Here is a 27,141-nt window from a genome sequence, read left to right on the forward strand (position 1 = left end):
GTGATTGTGTTTGGGAAAAAACTGTTCTTGTGTCTAGTTCAGCGGTCACCAACCGGTGGTCCGCGGATCACTGGTGGTCCACGAGAAAATGTTGGTGGTCCGCGGTGCATCCGGGTAAAGGAGCTGCTCCCGGATAAGCAATGGCCAGTCCCATGACTAAAGCTCTGGAAGATGGGATTGGCCAGGCAGCTCATGGTGGGGCTGTAAATCTCCGCTGTTGTGGGAGGTTTGGGCAATTTGTAACTTTGCAGCAGAGCCCTCGCCAGCTGGAATGAAGTAATGGTGCAATGGGGGGGAATGGCGGTGCAGGCGGGCCGAAGCAACGGGTGGCAGGAATCCCGGCCTGTTTCTTCCCCCTGCTTTAGTTTCCTATTGGCTGAAGCCACCAGTGGCTGTCCCCGCCCCTCGCTCTCCCTTCCCAGTCACTCCTCCCCTGGCAAAGGAAGGGGAGAGGGGGAATGGAGATTCGCTCCATATTCCAGAGTGGGAGCTGGATCTCGCAGCTGTTTCTTTCAGCCCTTGTTGGTGCTCCTGCACGTCGGTCTCTCGGGGGACGCTTGACTTCCTCTCAGTCCCAAGACACTGGCTGGCCCATGAGATGACAGAGAGAAAGAGAATGAGAGAGAGAGAGAGAGAAAGAAAGGGGGAGAGAGATGAGAGAGAGGGGGAGGGAGAGGGAATGAGAGACAGAGAAAGAGAATGAGAGTACCGCCTTCTTGGAAGAAGTGGGGGGGTAGGGCCGAAGGGGGATGTCTTGCATTAAGTATCTACCCCTCCACCTCAAATTCTCAAGGTCGGCGCAGCAGGCAGCGGTCCTTCCCAGCGCACCTTGTTTCTCTGGAGCACTTCACCCCCCTCCCGCTTCTGTCCACCACCTCCTCCTCTCTGGGCTGCTTACTCAGCCGGAGGGAAAACTAAAAGGGCACTCCGTCACCCGGCTTGCCTGCCTCCCCAGGGATGTCGCCCGGTGGGGGAGGGCACTCTCTTCACAGCTCTTGCTCGAAGCCACCTGGCTCTGAAAGGGATGCGTGGAGAATCAAAATCAGACAGAGAGAGAGAAAGAGAGAGAGAGAGAGTGGGGGGGGAAGAGAGAGAGAGATAGGGAAAGAGAGAGAAAAAGAAAGAGAGAAAGGAGGGGAGAGAAAGAGAGAAAGAGGGGGAGAGAGAAAGAATGTGGGGGACAGAGAAAGAGAGATGGAAGAGAGGGGAGAAAGAGAGAGCAAGAAAGAGAGAAAGTGGGGGAGAAAGAGAATGAAAGAGGGGGGAGAGAGAGAGAGAGGGAGAGAAAGAGGGGAGAGGAAGGGGGAGAAAGAGAGAGCAAGAAAGAGAGAAAGGGGGAGAAAGAGAGAGAGAGAGAAAGGGGGGAGAGAGAAAGAGAGATGAGGAAATGAGTGGGAGAGAGAGAAAGAGGAGGGAGAGAGAGAATGAGAGAATGAGAAAGAGTGGAAGAGAGAGGGGAGAGGGGGAGAAACAGAGAAAGAGAGACGAGGGACAGTACCTGAAGGACCCCATCCCATCACTGTGAGTCCAGGCGCTTCAGCAAGCGGCACGCTAGATTCATATTAGTGGGCCCCGGGATTTCAAATTATGAACTTGGTGGTCCCTGAGGTCCAAAAGGTTGGGGACCCCTGATCTAGTTGTTCTGGTGTGCAGTGCTCTATAGCATTGTTTTGAGGGTAGGAGTTGAAACAGTTTATGTCTTGAGGGGTCTGTAAATATTTTCACAGCCCTCTTTTTGACTCATGCAGTATTCAGGTCCTCACTGGAAGGCAGGTTGGTAGCCATTGTTTTTTTTTTTTGCAGTTCTAATTATCCTCTGAAGTCTGTGTTTGTCTTGTTGGGTTGCAGAACCAAATCAGACAATTATAGAAGTGCAGATGACAGATTCATCTGTCTCTCTTCTGTAGAACTGTATCAGCAGCTCCTTGGGCAGTTTGAGCTTTCTGAATTGGCATAGAAAGAACATTCTTTGTTGTCCTTTTTTAATGATGTTTTTGATGTTAGCTGTCCATTTGAGATCTTGCGATATAGTGGAATCTAGAAATTTGAAGGTTTCTACTGTTGATACTGTGTTGTTTAGTATTGTAATAGGTGGAAGTATGGAAGAATTTCTCCTGAAGTCTACCACCATTTCTACGGTTTTGAGTGTGTTCAGTTCCAGATTGTTCTAGTCGCACCACAAGGCTAGTTGGTCAACCTCCCGTCTAGATGCGGATTCATCATTGTCTCAAATGAGACCGATCACTGTTGTGTCATCTGTGAGCTTCAGTAGTTTAACAGATGGATCGTTAGAGATGCAGTCATTGGTATACAGAGAGAAGAGAAGTGGGGAGAGCACACAGCCTTGGTGAGCCCCTGTGCTAATTATACAGGTATCTGATGTGATTCTGCTTAGCTTCACCTGCTGCTTCCTGTTTGTTAGGAAGCTTATGATCCACTTACAAGTGTGTTCAGGTACTTGTAGCTGGTTCAGCTTAGTTAGAAGAGTGTTTGGAATTATGTATTGAATGCTGAACTAAAGTCTACAAAGAGGACCCTTGCGTAGGTCTTTGGAGATTCAAGATGTTGTAGGATGTAGTGCAGAGCCATATTAACAGCATCATCTGTTGATCTATTTGCTTGATATGCAAATTGCAAGAGGTCTAACAGTGGATCCATGATGGTTTTCAAGAGGGGACAGCACTAGTTTCAAAGGTTTTCTTGACTACAGATGTTAGCGCAACTGGTCTGTAGTCATTCAGTTCCTTGAGGTGGGCTTCTTCAGCAAAGTAAAGTGGCTATTTAGTGAGCTATTTATTTTGGTCAGAAATGTTCAATTCAATTTAGTTTATTACAGTCATAGACCAGAGAACGGAACAAATAAAAACACTCAGTAAATGTACAATTAAAAATTCTAGTATAAAATAATAAATAACAACTAAAATCTATGATATGTCAATTATACATGATCTGTCTATACTAAATGGTCAGAAATGTGGAATGTTCTTTTCATACCCTTTAATTTTTATATGCTTAATGAAATGGGCATAACATATTGTTTTGATTTGGGGCTAAGCGAAAGCACTGATGGCTTTCCATATCATAAGGCAGGGGTAAGTGAAGTCCCGCTTTAATCTGTTCTGTTAGTCTCTTTCTTGAAGAACTACTTACAGAGATTTCTATGCCTGATTAATCACAACTGTTTGCTGGATAAGAATAAAGACAAATGATTATTTAAACCTGCTTACATACCATGACTTTCTTCCCTCAATCTGTGCTAGAGTGCCAGTTGATGAAGACAGAGAGACCTAAACCAAACACATTCATCATCAGATGCCTCCAGTGGACCACAGTAATTGAAAGAACATTTCATGTGGAGACTCCAGAGGAGCGGTATGTTTCCTTCAGTCTTAAATACAAAAACAACTTGCAAAAGCAGATGTAAATGTTCAGCATTATTATCTTCTCAAATGCTTCCGTTTTTATTGGTTTGGTGCTGTGGGCTTTACAGTCTCCTTTCCCATGAAATTCACTTTTATCAGACTGGGTTGGGACAGAATAGAGAACTCTTGTAGAAGGAACTGCTTGCAATTGTGCATCACTAATAAAAGTGTGCATTGGATGCATACACAACAGAATCTAGTATTTCTTCCTCTCCCAAAAAATAGCCTTCAAGTATGTTGGATTGAAATTTCTGTCATCTGCTGCCAAACAGGTGTCCTACTGTCCTATATAATAACCAGAAGAACACATTTTATTCCAGACTAGAATTTAAAATGCCTTAGGAAGGAAAATGGTGGTTCCTAACAGTATTCCTATTCCTGTTTTCCAACATTTCAAACATGATTGAAGCCCAATTATTTTTTTGGAAAGTAAGCTTTGGAAGTAAGCTTTGCATTTTCCCCTACTCTTTTCCAAAATCATGCATAACAATGAAATAATTTTTATTTTTTTCTTAGGGAAGAATGGACAAAAGCCATCCAAACAGTAGCAGACAGCCTTAAGAAGCAAGAGGAAGAAATCATGGATTTTCGATCTGGTTCGCCCAGTGATAATTCAGGTGCTGAAGAAATGGAAATTTCAATGACAAAACCAAAACACAAAGTAGTAAGTATTATTTCTCAGTCACACACACTCATGTGAATTCCACATGCCTTTTGGTGTCATAAGCTGCCTTTTTCAATATAGTACCTGCCAGTTTCCAAAATCCTCATGTAGTCTCAATGCACCTAAAGACCATCAAATTGGGAGACCGCCAATTTGAATATTTTTTGTAGCTTTGTGTTCTTCAAGTTATTTTGATTTCAGAATTTACTATTCCTAAGCAATAGCTGTGTTCGTTGGGGTTTAGAAACTGCTGCAGGAATGCTTGGGGTAACTTTATATGAGTTTCTTCTTGAAAAATTAAAGGAGTTAAACTACTGAGGGGTAGTGCCAAGCCCCTGTAGAGGTGAGGGTCAAATTATATGGTTGGATACAGTGCTTTTCTAATAAAATTTTACAACAGGCAGGGAAATATCCAGAAGGCTGGAAATTGGATTATGCTTAACCACATTTGCATTTTAGACTGTAAGGCAGGTATAGCTTAATATAAATTAAATATAAATTAAATAGCCCCGTGGCACAGTGGTTAAAATGCAGTATTTCAATCCTGATTGGCTCAGCGTTCATTCAGCCTTCCAAGGTCTGTAAAATGAGGACTTAGATTGTTGGAGGCAATATGTTGACATTTGTAAACTGCTCAGAAACTGCTGTAAAGTACTATGGAGTGGTATATAATTGTAAGTGCTATTGCTGTTGTTAAATTGTAATCTGTAGTTTATCCAGGGTGCTAAATTTGTTCTATTTACTGTAGCAAATAGGCAAGTTTAATTCATTTACTTAGATCAATGTTTCTCTAAGCAAATTCGGGCTGTATGAACTTCAGCTCCCAGAATTCCCCAGCCGGCATCATTCTGGGAGTCAAAAGTCCACACACCTTAAAATTGCTGAAGTTGACAAACATTGCCTTAGATAGTGACATACATTGAAACAATTGTTCATTCAGGTAATACTGGAATAGTTAGTAAGTTATTTCTTTACATCTCTATATAAATGCATAGAGTATCTGGGTTCATTCATTTTTTAAGCCATAATTTATTCAGTTTATTTTTGATTTTTAGCATAATGTGCAAACTCAGCCATTATGGTTTATCCTTCTTTTGAAAACCTTGGATTCATGTAATAGGAGAACTGGTTGATCTCTCTAAGTTGTCAATTATGTTCCTTCATTTACTTTTTAATAGGCCTATAACATTTTAAACCCCCCTTCCACAGACTATGAATGAATTTGAGTATCTTAAGCTCTTGGGAAAAGGTACTTTTGGAAAGGTCATTCTGGTGAAAGAGAAAGCAACTGGACGCTATTATGCCATGAAAATTTTGAAGAAGGAAGTAATTGTTGCAAAGGTAAGGATGTCATGGTTTACCCCTTCTGATTTTTAGAACAGTAGGGATGCTGAATATGTCAGGACTCTTTTCTTTTTTCCAAACTTGAGGTTTTTGAACCTTAAGATGCATTTCAACTCATTTATGTATTAAATTCTCAGATAATTGAGATCATTCCCCCCACCTTAATATGACATCAAGCCATAGATTAGTGCTAGTTGTACAAGCCTCACCTTCTCCTTCTCCCTCACGCATTCCTTCCTTCACAGTTTAATATCAGAGTTGGACAAGCTATATTTTGTGTAATTATATTGGGCAATTAAAAGAATCAGGGAATAACATTGGGATGTGGGAATCTGTTCTGTTCTTTGAAAACATGTTGCAGAACAGAGTGTAACGGAAGTCAGTCAATTGATAAAACTTGAAATTGTCAATTTGAGCAAACTTCATACTTAAAATTAAGTCAGTGTAGTTGCTTTTAATTCTGGGTCTGGATGATATCTGAACCCAACTGCAGTTGTTTGTAATCCATTCTTTATGGATTGGCATTATACGTGAGTTAGACAACTATAGTTTGTTCAACCTGAATTGATCTGTGGTTATCAAATCTAATTGAAAACTCAGCCATGGTGCCTAGATCAATAGAGACAGACAGACAAAATTTGATTTATCATAATCTTTTTTTAAAGAAACTTCCTGATATTAGTTGTTGTTTCCATAGTTGTTTCATTTTGGCTGAAATTGACTAGTTTCACATGGATTAAAGATATTTGTCCTTAAAATATAAATTAATTATACAATGGTGAATATGTGCCCTTCCAGGCATTGAACTCCAGCTCCCATCAATCCTAGCCAGCTGATTCAATGACAAGGAATGGCAGGAGATGTACTGTATCTTGATTTCAGCAAAGAATCTGACAAAGCATGATCAGCGAGCTAGTGCGGGCTAAGTGTAAGCTAAATGATATGACGGTTAAGTGGATACATAGCTATTTCAAACATCATAATACCCGGAGTTCTATCAGCTGTGCAGTTGAAATATATCAAGTGAGCTGCACTAGTTCAGCCTTGTTCCTGCACTCTGCAGCATTTTATTGATTATTTGGATGAAGAGGGGAAAGGAATCCTTATCAGATTTATAGAATAGCAGCCAATGCTTTAGAAGGCAGAAATAAAATTCAAAGGATCTTACAGAATTGGGCTCAAGCTCATAAAGTAAAACTTGATAGAAGCAAGATAGAATCTCCATAGATATTTAATAGCAGCAAATGCAAGTTTCCTCACTTAGAAAACAGGAAATAGATCCAGAAGAACAGAATGCAGGGCATCTGGCTTAGCAATATTAATTTTGAAATATTTGAAATCTGTAGTAGTAGTTGAGTACAAACTGAGTGTGAAACAGCCACAAGATAGGCTACAAAAAACAAATGAGGTTTTAAAGTACATCAACAGAACCATAGTTTCTAAACAATGGGAAATCATAGTTTCACTTTATTCTGTACTGGTCAGTTCCTACCCCTGGAGTATTCTCTCTAGTTCTGGCACCACACTTTAGGGATTCAGACAAACTGGAAAAAAGATTAAGGGAACAGCTATGAAGATGATCAGGATACTAGGAACAGAGTCCAGGAAAGATATTAAAAGGTCTGAATAGTCTGAGGTCAAGGCATAAATACTAGTTTTCCATTTTTTGACAAGATGTTGCACAGTTCATGATCTTCAACACTTCAGAGTGCAAAACATAGAAGAATAATTTTAAATTACGGTAAGGCACAAAAGGCCGTGGAGGCTCAGTGGCTAAGATGCAGAGCTTGTCAATTAAAAGGTCAGCAGTTCAGCGGTTCAAATCCCTAGTGCCATGTAACGGGGTGAGCTCCCATTATTTGTCCCAGCTTCTGCAAACCTAGCAGTGCGAAAGCAAAAGTAAAAAATGCAAGTAGAAAAAATAGGGACCCCCTTTGTTGGGAAGGTCACAGTGTTCCGTGCGCCTTTGGCATTTAGTCATGACCATGGAGACATCTTCGTTGGCTCTTGGGTTTAGAAACAGAGATGAGCACTGCCCCCTAGAGTCGGGAACAACTAGCACATATGTGCAAGGGGAACCTTTACCTTTACCTTGGCACAAAATTTTTTTCTGACAGTAGCAGTAACCTTCAGCAGTGGTGCCAGTTATTCTGAGAGTGATTGAGTCTCCTTCCCTGGATGTATTCACATGGAGGATAGAGAGCCATCTGGCAGAGATGCTTGAGTTTGGGTTACTGAGCTGAGCAGAAGATTGGACTCAGGGGCCTAAACGGCCTTTTCCAAATTGATGATTTTCTGAGATGCAGTCTGGAAGGATTCCACATTTTTCTTACCTGTATTATATAAAGTGGCTTTTAAATGCTCTGCTTCATTTTCTAGGACGTTTAGAAAGGCTGTTTTATTTATTCTTCTCTCAAAAGTAGTTTTTAATAAGTAAAATTGAATGGTCACATGATTCTTTACTATTTGGGTTGTCCTGCAGGATGAAGTGGCACATACTCTGACAGAAAACCGGGTTTTGCAGAATTCTAGGCATCCATTTTTAACAGTAAGCATTCTTTCTGTAATTTTCTTAAAGTCTCTTATGAATGAGAAAAGATGGTTACCTTTGTGTTTGTTCTCACTAACAAAAGCAGATTTTGGAGGCATATGTTTCTCCATATTCGATGGAATATATGATAAGCAACGTAATCCAGTTCATGCAGTACAATTTACAGTCAATTTGTGAGCAAATAGTGCTTCTGGACCTCCGAACCTTCCGCCGCGAGCTTAAAACATATTTATTCATCTGCGCAGGACTGGACTAGGTTTTAAATTTATATGGGTTTTAACTGGGTTTTATTGTGTATATTGTTATTTTTAACTATTGGGCTATGTTGAATAAGTTTTTTAATCTGATGTTTTATTTTGTATCCTATATGTATTTTTATTTTGCCTGTGAACCGCCCTGAGTCCTTAGGGAGATAGGGCGGTATATAAATATGAATAAATAAATAAATAAGTAAATAAATAAATAAATAAATAAATTTATTATGCCAATTGTAAGGGAAAGAACTTCATTCAACGTGCATGCACGGACACAGGTGCACACGCGCACACAATTTTTTTTTTTCATCCAGAGAAGGAGAGATGGGGACTTGGTGGTTCTAGAACCTGGAAAATGTTAGATAAAGCAATTAGTGCCTGCTCATCATGATTGAATAGTTTTTCTAGTACCAGAGGCAATCGCGTGCCCCGATCCCCCTGACTTCTCCCGTTCCCCGGATGGTCAAGACCCTCAGAGCCTGGGCCTACGTCTGATGTTATGCAACGCACGGTCCGTGGCCAATAAGGCCCCCCTAATACATGATCTGATTCAGGGGGGTGCCGCGGATATTATAGGCGTTACGGAGACCTGGTTGGGCACTGAAGGGGGTGTGCCCCTGGTCGAGATGTGCCCACCGGGTTTCCGTGCATTTCATCAGCCGAGGGCCCAGGGTAGGGGTGGAGGGGTGGCGGTTGCTATTAAAGAGAGTCTAGAGCCGAGGGAGACCACTGTACCTCAGATCGCCGGGTGTGAATCCCTCTTTGTGAGGTGGGGTCATAGATGTCAGATGGGCTTGCTGGTCGCGTACCTGGCTCCTTGCTGCGTGACAGCTGCCCTGCCCGAGCTCCTGGAGGTGCTTGCCGGGGTGGCAGTGGAGACCCCAGACTGTTAGTCATGGGGACTTTAACTGCCATCTGCCGGCTCGTCATCGACGGTAGCTCGGGAGTTCTTGGCCTCCATGACGGCCTTGGACCTGACTCAAGTAGTGGATGGCCCCACTCACATCGGGGGAGGCACACTGGACCTGATTTTTGTCTCTGGTCAGTGGTTGAGAGATCTGGACTTAAAGGAAATAGTCATTGAACCTTTGTCATGGTCAGATCACTCTCTCCTTCGCCTGGACTTTCTGACCGCTACCCAACACCGCAGGGAGATGGAACCATTACGATGGTACCGTCCCAGGCGCCTGATGGACCCAGAGAGGTTTCGGATGGAGCTTGGGCCACTACCTGAGGGTCTGGCTCACGGCACGGCAGAGGAACTAGCTGCAGCCTGGGAACGGGCTGCGGCTGGGGCTTTAGACCGTGTCGTGCCTTTGCGGCCTCTGACCCGGCGCAGATCCCAACCGGCTCCTTGGTTCTCCGAGGAGCTGAGGGGGATGAAACGCCGGAGAAGACGCCTAGAGAGTTCCTGGAGGTCCAGCCGTTCAGAGGCTGATCGGACACTAGTTAGATCCTATACTAGGACCTACCTAGTGGCACTGAGGGAAGTGAGGCGCCCTACGCCTCCCTCATTGCGTCGGCAGATAACCGCCCAGCTGCCCTGTTCCGGGTGACCCGCTCCCTCCTTCACCAGGGGGAGCGGGATGACCCGTTGCGGGGACGTGCTGAGGAGTTTAACGGTTATCTATACGATAAAATCGTTCAGCTTAGGGACGGCCTGGACCAAAATTGTGGCGATCCAGACGGGGTATCTGAGGGCGGTCTTGGTGATGTTGTTTGGGATGAGTTTGACCCTGTGACTCCCGAGGACATGGACAGGTTGCTGGGTAGACTGAATGCCACCACGTGTTTACTGGACCCGTGCCCCTCCTGGCTGGTGCTGGCCACTCAGGAGGTGACACGAGGCTGGCTCCAGGGGATTACGAGTGCTTCCTTGTTGGAGGGAGTCTTTCCGGCCGCCTTGAAAGAGGCGGTGGTGAGGCCCTCCTCAAGAAGCCTTCCTGGACCCGGCTGTTTTAGGTAATTATCGCCTGTCTCCAACCCGCTCATGCGAAGGTTGTAGAGAGTATGGTGGCATTTCAGTTTCCCCTGCACCTGGAGGAAACTGTCTATCTGGACCCGTTCCAGTCCGGCTTCCGACCCGGTTACAGCACTGAGACGGCTTTGGTCGCGTTGGTGGATGATCTCTGGAGGGCCAGGGATAGGGGTTATTCCTCTGCCCTGGTCCTATTAGACCTCTCAGCGGCTTTTGATACCATCGACCATGGTATCCTGCTGCGCCGGTTGGAGGGATTGGGAGTGGAGGCACCGTTTATCGGTGGTTCTCCTCCTATCTCTCCGACCGTCGCAGACGGTGTTGACGGGCAGAGGTCACCGCGGCGCCTCACTTGTGGGTGCCGCAGGGTCGATTCTCTCGCCTTCTGTTCAAATCTATATGAAGCCGCTGGGTGAGATCATCAGTGGCTTCGTGTGAGGTACCAGCTGTACGCTGATGACACCCAGCTGTACTTTTCCACACCGGGCCACCCCAATGAAGCTATCAAGTGCTGTCCCGGTGTTTGGAAGCCGTACGGGTCTGGATGGGGAGAAACAGGCTCAAGCTCAATCCCTCCAAGACGGAGTGGCTGTGGATGCCGGCATCCCGGTACAGTCAGCTGAGTCCGCGGCTGACTGTCGGGGGCGAGTCATTGGCCCCGATGGAGAGGGTGCGCAATTTGGGTGTTCTCCTGGGTGCACGGCTGTCTTTTGAAGGTCATTTGGCGGCCGGCTCCCCGAGGGCTTTCCACCAGGTTCGCCTGGTGCGCCAGTTGCGCCCCTTTCTAGACCGGGATGCCTTGTGCACAGTCACTCACGCCCTTGTGACGTCTCGTCTGGACTACTGCAATGCTCTCTACATGGGGCTCCCCTTGAAGGGCATCCAGAGGCTGCAGTTGGTCCAGAATGCAGCTGCGCGGGTGATAGAGGGAGCCCCTCGTGGCTCCCGAGTGACACCTATCCTGCGCAGGCTGCACTGGCTACCTGTGGCCTTCCGGGTGCGCTTCAAGGTGTTGGTGAACGTCTTTAAAGCGCTCCATGGCATAGGGCCGGGTTACTTACGGGACCGCCTGCTGCTACCGAATACCTCTCACCGACCCGTGCGCTCTCACAGAGAGGGACTCCTCAGGGTGCCGTCGGCGCGACAGTGTCGTCTGGCTACACCCAGGGGAAGGGCCTTCTCTGTGGGGGCTCCAGCCCTCTGGAACGAACTCCCCCCAGGACTTCGTCAACTTCCGGACCTCCGAACCTTTCGCCGCGAGCTCAAAACTTACTTATTTATCTGCGCTGGACTGGGTTAGTTTTCTTAAGTTATGGGTTTTTAATGGGTTTTATCTTTAAATTTTAATTGTGGCCAATTCAAATAAGTTTTTTATTAGTATTTTAATTGTATCTATAATGTACTCATTTTTTACTTGGCTGGGAACCGCCCTGAGTCCTTCGGGAGAAGGGCGGTATACAAATTTAAATAATAAATAAATAAATAAATAAATAAATTTGGAATTAAGTCTTGGAATTAAGCTTATAAAATGTGTAACTTAGCAAAAGTTTAGAACATAACATAAGCAGTGTCCTGGTGGGTTGGACCTGTGATCCATCAAGTCCAGCATTCTGTTCTCACAGTGGCAAACCAACTGCACAAGGAAGCCCATATTTCTCCCAGCAGAAGGCCTTCAGAGGGAGACAACCAGCCATCAAGTCTAATAGATATTGGTCCCTATGACTTCCGTGAATTAGTCCAACCCTTTTTGAATCCAAACAAGTCGGTAGCAGCATCATATCTTGCAATCTTCATACTCTTCCAGGCATGCAGTTCCTTACGCACACATTTGCTTTCCAGCCTTTTGCGGAAAATAGCAGGATGTTCACAATCAACCCAAATACCATGTGAGGGATTTTTCAGGGATACCAAAATTTCTCTAGTGTTATTTGTTTAGGAACAGCTTCTAGTAGGGTATTCTAAAACATGCTTTTTTTTAAAAAAAGCCATTTTTGATTGAAGCTAATCTACTTTGAAAAAATCATCTTCTGCCTATCCTTTTTCATTTCAAAAGTCCTTAATTACTCACTGGTCTCTTTAAGTCTGAGAGCCAATCTTGTAGTTGTGCTTGATCACCTGGGAAATATTATTGCAGAACTCACTTTAATTATAGGGAAAAGAAAGGTCCCTTTCTTGTCCTTCCAGCTCACTCAGACTCCTTTGTCACCCACTGTATGCGCTAGTGCAGGGGTCTCTAACCTTGGTCCCTTTAAGACTTGTGGACTTCAACTCCCAGACTCCCTCAGCCAACAAAGCTGGCTGAGGAACTCTGGGAGTTGAAGTCCACAAGTCTTAAAGGGACCAAGGTTAGAGACCCCTGCGCTAATGCACCTCACTGCATATAGGGCTGTCCTTGAAGACTATGCAGAACCTTCAGTTGGTTCAGCATATGGTAACCCAGATTGGTCAGCTGCTTGGAAGGTCAGTCATGTAATCATACCTCCCTCTTGTGAAACATGTGGCCCTAGATATTTGGATCATCTCCTCTTTAGTTTTCTTCCAAAAACCAGTGAAAACATGATTCCTTTGATTATAAAAAGTTTGTTATTACTCCTGCACATCAGATTAACACATGTATTTGTCTTAGTTTGGTTTGAATCTTGTGTTCGGTTACTTCAGCACATTACTCAGAGCAAATATGAATTGAGAAGCATAGAAAGCAAAGTAAATAAATAAGTGATAAGTTTGGATAAGCGGTACTTTTGACTTCTCTAACTTTTGTAACGTAAAGTCATTTTATCCTACTTTCATTAAGAGAACCAAGTGATTCATGATCAGCTAATGGATCTTCAGCAGGACTTGCCAGAGCTGGCGGGGGGGGGGGAGTTCTTGTTCAGGATCCAGAAAATGGTGACTTATACAACCCATTATTATTTATGGATATGTTTATTTTTATCTAAGGCCAACGTTGTGACTCCTTCTCTGGCTCTGAAACCCCAGCTGTAACTTCTGGGCTGCAGCCCAAGCAAAACGAAATAGAGAGCATGTCAAACCAAGCTGGCACTCTGTGCGCTGCAAAAATCTGCATGATGAGTGGAGGCATCACCACTTGGGGGCTTCCCATTCAGAAGCCATGCATTTCTGGTTGCAAAACATTAGTGGAAGAGGAACCACTTGCTAGATGGAGCTTTAGATCAGATATAGTAGAGCTCTTTCATTTGTTTGCTCAATTTATATAACCACCAGTCTCACACATGTAACTCTGAGTGACTCACCATTCATAGGAAAGTACAAAAAATTCAGAATCGTACAACAAAAATCATTAACAGAACATTGATATTAATTAAAAAATCAATAACATCTATATAAATGTGAATAAATACATAATAACAATTATAGTTAGGATGTCTTCTTGGTGCACAATTTTGAGAACAGAATTGGGCATAATCTTCAATATCGACCTTCTCTGTGAAATACTCCAGCATCTTTCTTGTATCTGTCTTCACTTCTCGAGCTTAGCTGAATGTCATTACTAAATTGTAAGAAATGTCCAAGCTAAAGTAATGTCTATTTTATTTCGTTTTTCATTTATTATACACTTTACTTTTATTACAACTGCTACCATCCTTCCATTATTCAATAACATGCATAGAACAATCATCAGAGGGAAAAGTTAAATTAGGGAGAATATTGAACACTATCGAATATTGTTAAAGTTGTTTCATTCCAATATAAACAGCAATCCTCATTGACACTGTTCTGTTGCATTGCAAACTCTTCCACAAATTTTGCTATTTCAGTTTGGCATTGTATTGCATTGTATTGTTCAGTACAGTCTAAAAGACTGTGCCATAGAGGAATATGCCTAAAAAGTAAGAGAAAAGAAAGAGGAAATTTGCAGTTAAAACAAGAATATTCATAGTGTATACTAAAAGTGTTCACTTTAGAAAGGGGCAGGGGTTCATTCAGTAGAGAGAGATTCATCATTTCCTGTTACAGCAGATGCGATTTATGAAATTTCAGGGCGCAGGTCCAACTCTAGTAAACTCTTGGTTGATTATAAAGCATAACAGATGATGTAAAATTAAGGTTTTTGTCTGTTTTTGTTTATAGGCATTGAAATATTCCTTTCAGACGCATGACCGTTTGTGTTTTGTTATGGAATATGCTAATGGAGGGGAGGTAAGGATCATGTTCCTCAAAATCAAATGCTGTTAAGTGATGTCATTTTAATGGTTGGAAAACCTCTCAGTTTGTCTATTATCTTTTTAAAAAAGCTTGCAAAGATTAGGCCTTTGATTAATGATAGAGCAGAAGCTTTGTATGTATAAAGAGGCAGTTCTGCTCCTTGACATTTCTGTCTTAAATTTACCCCGCCTTTATTATTTTGACAAATAATTCAGGGTGTTGAACATAGCTAGCACTTATTTTTCCTCCACTTTTCTTGAAGCGGTTGAGCTCAAAGAGAGTGACTGGTCCAAAGTCACTCAGACGGCTTTCATGCCAAATGCAAGACTAGAACTCGCAGTCTCCCAGTTTCTAGCCTGGAGCCTTAACCACTAGACTTATCAGATTCTATTATAACACATAGAACAGTGGGAAAAAACAAATCAGCTTAAAGACCTAACAAAACCAGAAAGAAATAAGCCAAGAAGAAACATGAAATAAGCAATGCATGTTAATTATTTTCACTGACTTCCCTTTATAGACATTGCATAATTTTCTTTTCATATGTAATGATTTGTCTTTCCAGCTATTTTTCCATCTATCACGAGAACGCGTTTTTTCTGAAGATCGTGCCCGGTTCTATGGAGCTGAAATTGTGTCGGCGTTGGACTACCTACATTCAGAGAAAAATGTGGTATATAGAGACTTAAAGGTATGTAGATTGGAGGTGGAGTGGTGCTAAATCTGTTTTAAAATGCTAGCTTGATCCATGATTCCTTATCTCTGACAGGGCTCCTCTCCTCACATTTCAAAAATCCCATTCAGCCTCTTTAGTATGTTCTTTTTCAATTTGTATTGAAAACCAATAGAAAATTAATGTTTAAATACATTTGCAGAATACAGCATAACAGAGTTGGAAGGATTCTTGGCAGTCTTCATTTGTACCATACAGCCTCACTACAAAACACCAACATTTTAAAGAAGCTAACTTGAAAATCATCCTCAGGATAAAAGAAAAATCAAAGCGCTCTGAATGTTTAAATTTGGCCTCATCAGTTGATTGTATTGGATGGCTCATTGATCACATTTCTAATATTGATTGCAGCTCCTGTCCTTTTATAAAGTGCTGTTCTACATTAAATTCAGGTAAAAACTGATAGGAGGGGGCATTTCTCTATTCAAAACTCTGAAGAGCTGTGGCCAGTCTGAATAGGCAGCCATGATTAAAGGTAAAGGCTCCTTTGAGTTGAGCCCGATGCCTGACAGTTAAATGAAGGCATTGATAAAAGGTTTTGTTGATAGTACAGAGATGATTGGCCATTGGTTTCTTCTAGAATTTTTTTTTTTTTTTTGCATTTATATCCCGCCCTTCTCCGAAGACTCAGGGCGGCTTACACTATGTCAAGCAATATTCTTTCTAAATTTTCTTTAATTTCCCAATCTAGTCTGCAGCACAAGAATTCTCTGGAGATCTCCCATCCCAATACTAACCAGGTCTGGCCCTCTTTAGCCTCTGAGTTATGTTAAGGTTGATCAAGTGTTGCTATCTATTGAAACTCTGGTAGGATACATTGTCAATTTTTTAAATCCTTATAGAGCTCCGCATAACCATCATGTTCTGCATGTTGGTCAGTTACAGAGCACTTACACTTTTTAACAATGTATTAAATTGGACTGGTTTGGAACCTAGAGGAAACTGAAGTAAGTGAAAGTGATTGGATGGACCAGTAATCTCAGTCTGAGTGCTTAGCTACCATTTGGTTACTTTTCTGGACAAAAAAAAAAAAAAAAGCTGTTCTGAACCAACAGAAGTTAATCAACAGAATATTATAGAAGAAATTGCCCCAATTAGTAGTAAAACTTCACTTAAGTAAGCTGAAGAGATTTGATGGCCTGTACTTTTGAGGTCTCTAAACTTTTCATGGTTATTTGGCAATGCTTTATCAAATCCTGTTCCTGTCAAGAGTGGCGTTCCTCAAGGCAGCGTCCTTGGACCAACACTCTTCATACTATACATTAATGATCTTTGTGACCATATCTCAAGTAATTGTGTTCTCTTTGCTGATGATGTCAAACTATTTAGCACCACAGACAATACATCTATCATTCAAAAAGACCTTGATCATCTAACCGCTTGGTCTAAAACTTGGCAACTCCAAATCTCAAGCAGCAAATGCTCAGTCTTACATATAGGAAAAAAGAACCCAAACACTAAGTACATACTAGATGGACATTACCTTACAGATGATCCCATTCCCGTTAAAGACCTCGGAGTTTTCATGTCAAATGATCTAAGTGCCAAAGCCCACTGCAACTACATAGCAAAAAAAGCTCTAAGAGTTGTAAACCTAATCTTGCGTAGCTTCTTTTCCAAAAACACTACGCTACTAACCAGAGCATATAAAACATTTGCTAGACCAATTCTAGAATACAGCTCGCCTGTTTGGAACCCTCACCATATCTCTGACATCAATACAATTGAACGTGTCCAGAAATATTTTACAAGAAGAGTTCTCCATTCCTCTGAAAACAACAAAATACCTTATCCCACCAGACTTGAAATCCTAGGCTTAGAAAACTTGGAACTCCGTCGCCTGCGACAAGACCTAAGTTTAACTCACAAAATCATCTATTGTAATGTCCTTCCTGTTAAAGACTACTTCAGCTTCAATTGCAATAATACTAAAGCAACCAATAGATTTAAACTTAATGTCAACCGCTTTAATCTAGATTGCAGAAAATATGATTTCTGTAACAGAATCATCAGTGCTTGGAATACATAACATAACATAACATAACATAACAACAGAGTTGGAAGGGACCTTGGAGGCCTTCTAGTCCAACCCCCTGGCCAGGCAGGAAACTCTACACCATCTCAGTCAGATGGTTATCCAACATTTTCTTAAAAATTTCCAGTGTTGGAGCATACTTTACCTGACTCTGTGGTCTCTTCCCATAATCCTAAAATCTTCAACCAAAAACTGTCTACTATTGACCTCACCCCATTCCTAAGGGGATCATAAGGGGCGTGCATAAGCGCACAAAACGTGCCTACCATTCCTGTCCTATTGTTTTTCTTTTCTTCTTCCTATATACATATATGCTTATATCTCCTTATATTTACCCATATATGTGTGTATATATTATATAATCTTTTTTGATACCTACATATATTGTTATGACAAAATAAATAAATAAATAAATAAATAAATAATAGAGTAAATAATAGAGTAAATCGTAATATTATTGAGTTTGAATATGTTACTTCATCTAGCCCTGATTTTCCATTTGTTATATGGCTCAGATCTTTGCAGCAATATGAAACTCATATGTTCCCAGCTAGTGAGATCATATTAATTTTAAGAAAATATCCGCTACTCTATTGTAAAGCAAATTTTATCATGTTTAAATGATATCAAAAAATGTGTAATTTAACTAAATATTTTAACATTATTTTAATTGTCTTTTAAATGTTTTAAGTATTTTTATTTGTTATTTATACATGTTTATTGTCTCTTATATACCACCAAATATTCACACTTTTGGGCAGTTTGTTTAATGTTTTATTATGCTAAGCTATTGAATTGTTCAAAAAAATTGTATAAGTTTTTTATAAAAAGACAGTATAGAAGTCATGTATATAAAAAGTCAAACTAGCATGCATTATCTTTCAAAAAATAAGCCCTCCATATCTGAAGGGAAGAAGGAATATTCTTCTAAACAATGCAAAGCTGGTAATATATAGAACCATTATTATTTATTAAATTTTGGTGCTGCCTGTCACCCAGTGATGCTGGACAGTTAGAGTTAGGGCAGTTACATTCTCCTAAAGATATTTTTTTTCCATGACTGTTTCCCAATGGATCAATACTTTATAAAACACTATTTCCTAGAATATATGCCTGAGTTGCTCTTACATAATATATAGGTGAGACAGTGGAAATTATTTAACATTTCATTCCTCTCCCACGCCCCACATGTACAGAATGGTGTAATTGGAATACTTGTCCCTCCATGCTGTTTCCCTTATCATTTTCCCTGTTTTCCCCATCTTAAATAGCTGCTATTTGCATGAGGATTTGTTTATTCTGGGAGGAAAAAAAATATAGCAAAGGGTTTCTCTCCAATCTCCATTATTCATCATTCTGAAAGAAATAATGTAATCCTGATTCTCTGTTTCAGCAGCTTTGAAGCAAGGGATGTAAGCATGGATAGCCGATGCCTTGGGCGATTAGTCCTCTATAGTATAATCCAGAAAACTCTCCATCCAATTTTAATTTCTTGACAGACTTACACACTATTCTTCTAATCTCCAAATCCCATATCTGTAAAGTTTATTTATTTATTTATTTAACACATTTATATATTCACCCATCTTATAAAAAACATAAAGCCATCTGGGTGACCAGTCAATGGCAGTCACACACTCTCAGCCCTAGGAAGCAATCAGTGGCAAACAACTTCTGAAATCTTGCCAAGAAAACTTCAGGGATTTGTCCGGACAGTTATCAGGAGTCAAAGGCTCATGCACACACACACACACACACACACACACACACACACACACACACACACAGCACATTAGACTGATAAGTGGTAGCCATGTTTATTGATTTTGGTTTTAATTTTCTGATACTAATATGGAAGGCTGCTCAGAATCATTGGAAATGGAGGAACATAAGTGTTACAATAATAAACACTTAAAGTGTAAGTGTAAGATTTGTAGTAGTTCTTTGAAAAAACATCATTTTAGGACACTTTTACAAACATATGAAAGACTCTTTTACAAATACGTTGAAGATTCTCAGTACTTACCCGGATGGTTTCGTGTCTAACTTTTTATATGTTTTTATTTAAGTTGGAAAACTTGATGCTGGATAAAGATGGACACATAAAAATAACAGACTTTGGGTTATGTAAAGAAGGGATCAAGGATGGAGCAACAATGAAGACTTTCTGTGGCACACCAGAATACCTTGCCCCAGAGGTACCTTTCATACTATATTCATATTATCACAAGAGATTTTCCTTCATCAGAAATAGATGCTAAGATATTTCCCAAAATAATACTGTATAAAAGTCAAATAAGAGTGAGTGTTCATGAATTCTGGTTTGTATGTTGCCTTGACACTAGAGGCTGGAGTTAACTTTGCTAAAGTATCTCTTTTATTGAAAGCCACTTCACTTTTCTGGATGGGAGGGAACAAGCTGAAGTTGAACCCAAGCAAGAGGTCTCTGTCTGCTCCAAAATTATCTCTAGATGGAAAACTACCATCCCTGAAGGAGCAGGTCCATGACTTGGGATCCTTGTAGATATGCAGTTTCTGCTCAATAGTAAGCAGATGCCATGGCCTATGACCTTGGCCCAGCTTTGGCTGGTGTGCCAGTTGCAGCGCTATCAGGAGAGGACAAAACTTGCAGTATCTCATGTTCTTATCACACCTTGTTTGAACTGTAACATGGGGGTATTTTTCAGAACTTAGAATACAGTGCTCCATGAGCTCACTAACACCTGGTGTTGGGAGCACTTTACACCTGCACTGGTCACCAAGAAGTTTCTGGGTGCAATGTAAAATGGTGGGTTTTAACTATAAAGCCTTCAGTAGCTTGGCATCAGATTCCTGTCAGGACTGCACTCTCTAATAAAATTGGCACTTCCATGATCTTTTCATGAGAAGGAGCTTATGGTTCGTACTCCCAAGAACTGAAAGTCAGAAAGCTTTGCACCTCAGTAATAGCATAGGTGCCTTGGAACAGCTTCCATTTGAAATTTGATTGGCTCTCTTCTCATGCACCTTCTACAATCAACTTATCTTTAAATTTTTATAAGCCGTGTTTCCCCGAAAAAAAGACCCTGTCTTATATTTTTTTTGAACCCTGAGATAAGCTCTTGGCCTTATTATTGGGGAGGTCTTATTATTTTGGGGCGCATGAAGCAGGTAAGACGGCTCCTCTTGTCGTCTTACCTGATTTCCAGCTCTGTGTTTAAATATTATCGGGGGGAGGCTTATTTTGGCGCATGCGCTCAAAAGCCCAATTGGGCTTATTATCAGGGGATGTCTTATTTTCAGGGAAGCAGAGCATGTTTATGTGAAATGCTGAGAGTTAATTGGGTTATAGTGTGATATACTATAATGTAATAAATTAATCACTTTGAAATGCATAAAAAAACACCAGATTTTGCTTTTCATCCACTGTGTCTTTAGTTAGGGTTTCTCATAAAAAAGACGAATAGCCATATACTTGTATCTGAGAAAATACAAAGTTGGGGAGTGGGATAAAAGCAGAGAAAGCATCCTTTCTCTGATTTTCTTGGGTTGCCTTAATGAGCATAGTTTGACGTGTCTCAGTCTTAATCTGATTTGAAATTTGTTACCTAGACATGTAGCTGAAAGCTAAATGGAAGCTGTTGAGAATTCAGTTTGGCTTTTCTGAATTTGCATTGCCCAAATCTTATGAAACTAGTAGAGAAATTTTGGTTTAGCTATTATGGTGCTGTCCTAGAAACCAGGAGACTGTGAGCTTTAAATCCACTTTAGGCATGGAAGCCAGTTGAGTGACTTCAGACAGTCTCTCAGTCCAGTCCATTTCACAGGGTTGTTGTTGTGGAGAAAATAGAATGCAGGAGTATTAGGTACTGTATGTTTGCCATTCTTGAGTTGAATGAATGAATGAGAATATATAGGTTTATAATTGCAACAGGATCAAATGGTGAAAATGCCATATTAATGGCCTTCAAAGAATTCATCTAATCTATTGTTCCTGCTCTTCAGTAACATTAAGATGTGTGGACTGCAACTCCTACAATTCCTCAGGTTGTGTGCTCTGAAAGCTTGAAGTCCACACATCTTAAACTTGCTGAAATGGAGAAACTCTGGTCTAGTCTACTTTTAGTAATTTCCAGGAGTCAAATTAGTCTTTTTTTAGACTTATAGACCATCATATCGCAAGAGTCGGGGGTGACATAAAGGTATAAGAACAATAAAAACCATCACCTCCCTAGCAGTTTGGCAATATATATTATGGCAAGTAATTACATCAGCAAAAATTAATTTTCCATCATGAGTTCAAACCAAGTGTTTGTGCTTTTTCTTCTTGTGACTAATGACTCCAGAAGTTATGAGAATATACACACCATGTACAGTATTAAGCAAGCTGTATAGTCTAACCCAAATTATTTATGTAGTACATTTTTATCCCATCCTTCTTCCTAGGGAAATATGGCATTGTACGTGATTTTTTTCTGTGCTCATTTGGTCCTCACAGTAACCCTGCACATAAGATTGTGATGGTTTCTAGGTTTCTCTTGGGGAAGCTGGTCTCTCCAAATCCAGTTCCATTTTCCTCTAGCTCTTGCCTTCCATAGTCCCCACAACTGTCTGTGCTGAGTTTAAGGTTCTGGTTATTACCTTTAAAGCGCTCCATGGCTTAGGGCTTGGGTACTTACGGGACCGCCTCCTGCCACTACATGCCTCCCACCGACCAGTACGCTCACACAGAGAGGGACTTCTCAGGGTGCCGTCCGCCAAGCAATGTCGGCTGGCGGCCCCCAGGGGAAGGTCCTTCTCTGTGGGGGCCCCTACCCTCTGGAACGAACTTCCCCCTAGTTTGCGACAACTGCCTGACCTTCGGACCTTTTGCCGCGAGCTGAAGACGTATTTGTTTACTCGCGCGGGACTGGCTTAGGAATTTTATATCTTGATATTTTAAGGGTTTGAATTTTAATTTTTGATACAAATTTTAAGGGGTTTTAACTGTTATAATTGTTTTAGAATTGGCCAACTATATAATACGTTTTTTAATTTCTTTTTATCTGTATATTGTTATTATTTTATTCTGGCTGTGAACCGCCCTGAGTCCTTCGGGAGAAGGGCGGTATAAAAATCTAATAAAACTAAAACTAAAACTAAACTGAGTAAGGCTGACAAGAATTACAGACCAGCATATCTGGAAAAAAAAATAGTTTCAGAGAAAAGCTGCTCTATTTCAATCCATAGGTCCCCTGTGACTTTGCAAGATGGAACTAATAATATGGCCTGTTTACATGAATGTAGAAACAGTTACCTGGATAATATGGGGAGCATGTCTGAATTTTCAAAGAATACTAAATCACTTGGGTTTGGGAACGATATCTCATTTTGGGGAGCCATGTTTAACTTCTGTTAGCCTTTAGATATCATGTCAGTGAGTTGGCTTTCAAACCAGCCGATGAGCATGTACCAGCAAATGTCCCACATCAATGAAGTCACTTAACCTTTTTTAAAAAGTGGAAAGTGAGGCTTGCCTTGTTGTCATCTGTTTGTAATTGGAACCTGGCCTTCGAACTTGTTTGTACAGTTGCTGCATAGTTGTTTTAGGGTCATGCTGGAATTTGGTACATAGAAGGCTGCGGCTGTACCACGTCAGCTTTGATGTGTTAGATGTATTGGTCACCAAGGTGTTTACAGCTGTTGTTGCTGCTCTTGTAAATTCCAACTATGCAGCTGTTCAGCATTGTTGGCTCCCAACTTGACCAGTCAGTTATTTTAAGTAAAATGACCTTTTTTTATCCTATCCTTATTTATTCCCAAATTATTTAGTATTCAATTAAAAAACATGCAAGGGCATTAATATTCCTACTACCATATGTAGATTTTTTTTCCCTTTTCATTTGTGTTCCAAACACTGACAAGCTTAAAATAGCATCTTGATGTAGAACATGCTTTTGCTCTGTAAATCTTAGGTTCTCAGTACTTATGAGAACTCTTGTAGGCTGATGATAGTCTTCCAGGCTAACTACTTGAATCCACTGCAAGGGAGCATTACTCAGAGAAGATCTGGCTTTCCATATTTACCATCTTTATTAAAAAAAATACCATTAATATAATTTTTTAAAAAACATTAAAACCTACTTTCCACTTAGGAGGCTCAATAAAATAATTCTGTATTTTCAAATCTCCTTTACTTGGTAGGAACCAGATGTACTAAACTTATAGCCAGTAAGTAGTTTAAAACAGCGGTCACAAACTGGTGATCCATGGACCATTGATGGTCCGTGAGAAAATTTTGGTGGTCTGGAGAAAAATTATTTGCATTTTTTATATTGCATTTTTTATATTGCACTAAATCAGGGGTCCTCAAACGACGCCCCCTGGGACAGATACGTGCAATGAATGTTTGTGTTGCAGAGCCTCCCCCTTCGGGATCTGTTTGTGTGGGTTGGAGGGGGGCAGAAATTCCGACTTGGTGTCTGCTTCGGCCTCCTGGCTTTGGACAAAGGCTGGAGGGAAGTGCCTGTGGTGGCGAAGAGCCAGAGGACTTTGATCCTGTGGGGCTGCATCATGGCCTGGAACTGGCTGACCATCTCAGCTTGCTGAGCCTCCAGGCGCCGGTATCTAGCCTTGCACTCCCGCAGGTTTTCCCTCTGCTTGGAAAGCCTATGCTAGTGGTCCTCAGTGAGCTGCTTCTGTTGAGCCTCCTTCTCAGTCAGATCCAATTTGAACAGAGCTGTTTTGCCAAGTCTTTTTCGTGGTAGCTGCTTAGCTCCAACAACTGCTTACTTTTGGGCCACTAAAGAGCCCAGGTGGGGAGACGGGGAGTGCTGGGAGGGGAGGGGCAAGTAGAGGCTGGCGAGGTACCCCTCGATGTGAGTGACATTGAGTTGGCCACGCCCACCCAGTCACATGACCATCTAGCCACGCCCACCCAGCCAGTTATTAGGCAGATCATATTAGTGGTCCGCAGGATTTAAAATTATGAATTTAGTGGTCCCTGAGGTCCGAAAGGTTGGTGACCCCGGTTTAAAACATACAGTTGAGGATTGTATTTGGAGCTGCTCTTGGTCATTGAAATATGTGTTCCTCTAGAAACAGTACTAGACTACAGTATTAATGAGAGTGTAGATACTATAAGATGTCTTCTATGTGTCTTCATAATGTCTTTTATAGAACCAGTGCAGGAAATTCACTTTTAATAAAACTGCATTTTCTTGCGATGGATCCCCATATCCATGTATGAGAGGGTTTCTTGCCCTCTGGCGACTGTTGCTGATCATTGAAATAAATTATGTAGCTGTTTATTTAGTGTTTAGGATAGTTATTTTGATGGATATGGGCCTTTTTAACAAACAGTTCAATGTTTGCGTTTTTAAAAAAAAAACTGAGGAAGAACATCTCTTGTTTAAAAAATGATCCCAGAAAATCATGTAGACCTTCCTAAGAATATTTGGGAGAAATGCGATTTTGTAAACACCTGTTAAATGGCCTTGTAAAATGCATTGAGTCTTGTTTTTTTTTAAAAAAAAAAACACGGAGGGAGGAGTAAGCAGCCAAAAAAAAAAAAAGAGGCGATTTAGTGCTGTGTCTCCTGCACTAGCAGAATCCAGCCCTGATTTGAGTTCTGTCCAGGGAGATGAAATGTTTTTCCCGGGAAGAGTGCAACTGGTTGAGCAAGGGTCAACTGGCATGCTGCACAACCCCACATGAGGAGTGTGACACCCCTCCTCCCTGTTCCCGGATTGCTCATAGAGGCTGATGAGCCTGGCTCCTGGAATCCTAGCAGATGAAGCAGCTGTGTTGGGCTTCTACATATATGGGGCAGCTGCACAGCCAGCTGTCGCTTGGTGTGATTCATACAGCAGAAGATGCTGTAAATAGACCTGTGTGGGGTAATCCAATACCTGGCAGCCTTTGGTTTTTCACTGCAGGCCATCTTCTAGGTTCCAATATTTTTGTTCCCCAAAGCAAAGTAGCAAACAGTTAGCAGGCACTAATAAGTAGAGAACAAACTTCCAAGATGTTCTATCCCTGCTCTTGATGCTTTCAGTGTCTTATGTTTGAGATCTTCATTATGACCAAGTTGTATTGCTTATGTTGTTAAGTATGAATGTATCTTTGCAAGTTAGGCAGCAGCCAACAAACAGTTAGAAACTGATCAGAAGTTGAAGAAGTCCAATTTGTATTGTGCCTGGACAGCAGAAATTGTAGGAGATGGAAGTTCAACAACTTTTCATTGGGTGTGTGTGTGTGTCACAGTTTTTTAACCCTTGAAATAACAAGTCTGTTACAAAGGTCTTACAGCAGACTCTCCCCAATTTGGTGCCTCCAAATTGCAATAACCATCATTGATAACCAGCACAAGCAGTGTTGTTTTCTGGAAATGATGTGTAGTCCAGATTTCTGAAGGACATTTCCTTAAAGAGGAAGGAAGGTAGCTTTCCAGGAGGCTATGGCATCTTAGACAATATAACTGGCTAAGGATGATGTGAGATGTACTTACTGCATCGTGCCTAAAGATGGCCATTCAGTAAGGATTTCCTTTTAAGTTGTCAACTTGTTAGAGGAAACAATTCCATTTTACTTTGTTTTGTGAAAAGCTTGCCATTTATCTAGAATTCTTGCCATTGTCTACAGGTGCTGGAGGATAATGACTATGGCCGTGCAGTGGATTGGTGGGGCTTAGGAGTTGTCATGTATGAAATGATGTGTGGACGTCTTCCCTTCTATAATCAGGACCACGAGAAACTCTTTGAGCTCATCCTAATGGAAGAGATTAGGTTTCCACGTACGTTGTCACCCGAAGCAAAGTCTCTTCTGTCAGGTTTGCTGAAGAAGGATCCAAAGCAAAGGTGAAGGTTTAATGCATTTGACCTGAATGCTTCCCAGAATGACCAGTCAGGTGTCTTCTGTATGTTTTGCATTATTCCATTCATTGTGATTTTGATTTCTCAGTATATCCAAGTCTGTTATGTGTGTTCTTTGTTATCATTTAGCTGTTTTATGTCCCCTTATAAAGTTTCAAACATATAGTCTCCACACACAAACACACACGCAAGCACGCACAGCACTAGGGCATCCCTTAAGAGAAAGCTAGTGCAATTTGATATGACTAGAATAAACATTAAATTTTAGGCTGACCATATTTATTTTTATCCCAATGTTGGATGGTCCCATGAACATCTTAAGAAGAGCATATATCATAAATAGAAAAATATTTATAATGGCAAGCAAGCTTTAGGAATAAAACTTACATAAACAAAATGACCATGGGTAGGCAAAATAGCAGCAGGAGCAGAAGTGACTTCTGACTTTCTTCCAATTTCCCCGTTGACTCTGCTGTGGAAGCTGACAGGGAGCATCAGAAATCATGATCACCTGACCACAGGGACACTGCAGTGGCCAAAGTGGCCATACAGAGCCGAAGTGGCACAGTGGTTAGAGTGCAGTACTTCAGGGTACTTCTTCTGATCACCAGCTGCCAGCAGTTCGGCAGTTCAAAACTCACTGGCTCAAGGTTGACTCAGCCTTCCATCCTTCCGAGGTGGGTAAAATGAGGACCCAGATTGTTGGAGGCAAGAGGCTGACTCTGTAAACCGTTTATAGAGGGCTGTAAAGCACTGTGAAGCAGTATATAAGTCTAAGTGCTATTGCTATAACTTTACAAATAAAACTGGATTGAATATAGTGGAAATTTCAGTTTCATAGGAATAAGATTTTTACAGATTTTAGGTACCATGATTCAGAAAGTGTTGCAGTATAATGCAGTGTTTGTGCTAAAATGTGGGTTCAAACAGATAAACGCCATGAGAGTTTTAGTAGTGTATCAATAGATGCATACGTATTTGAGAAACTCTATTGTATAGGTAAGTGGGGAAATAGAAACTCTTAGAGCAAATGAAGATGCTTTTTCCCATAAGATCACTATGTGTATCATTTCAAATACAGTGTTTGCTTTTGTTTCAGTGCTGTTTCTTAATTATGTTTGGGACATAGCTGCCTTCTAAAGAAACAATTGCTGTGAATACT

At 41.3% G+C, this 27,141-nt stretch overlaps 1 protein-coding gene across 3 annotated transcripts in view; it reads left to right on the forward strand.

Moving 5' to 3' along the window:
* AKT1 (AKT serine/threonine kinase 1) overlaps window positions 1-27,141 on the forward strand; it is a 161,177-nt gene that overhangs the window by 120,373 nt on the left and 13,663 nt on the right. For all 3 annotated transcript variants that reach the window (XM_058162854.1, XM_058162853.1, XM_058162852.1), the window contains 8 exons: window positions 3,261-3,372; window positions 3,939-4,086; window positions 5,296-5,427; window positions 7,913-7,978; window positions 14,306-14,374; window positions 14,946-15,071; window positions 19,218-19,346; window positions 25,750-25,964. In XM_058162854.1, the coding sequence (XP_058018837.1) occupies window positions 3,261-3,372; window positions 3,939-4,086; window positions 5,296-5,427; window positions 7,913-7,978; window positions 14,306-14,374; window positions 14,946-15,071; window positions 19,218-19,346; window positions 25,750-25,964 (997 nt within the window). The remainder of the gene's footprint in view (window positions 1-3,260; window positions 3,373-3,938; window positions 4,087-5,295; window positions 5,428-7,912; window positions 7,979-14,305; window positions 14,375-14,945; window positions 15,072-19,217; window positions 19,347-25,749; window positions 25,965-27,141) is intronic.

The sequence above is a fragment of the Ahaetulla prasina genome, chromosome 1 (genome assembly GCF_028640845.1).
Source record: "Ahaetulla prasina isolate Xishuangbanna chromosome 1, ASM2864084v1, whole genome shotgun sequence".
NCBI classification, from domain to species: Eukaryota; Metazoa; Chordata; class Lepidosauria; order Squamata; family Colubridae; genus Ahaetulla; species Ahaetulla prasina.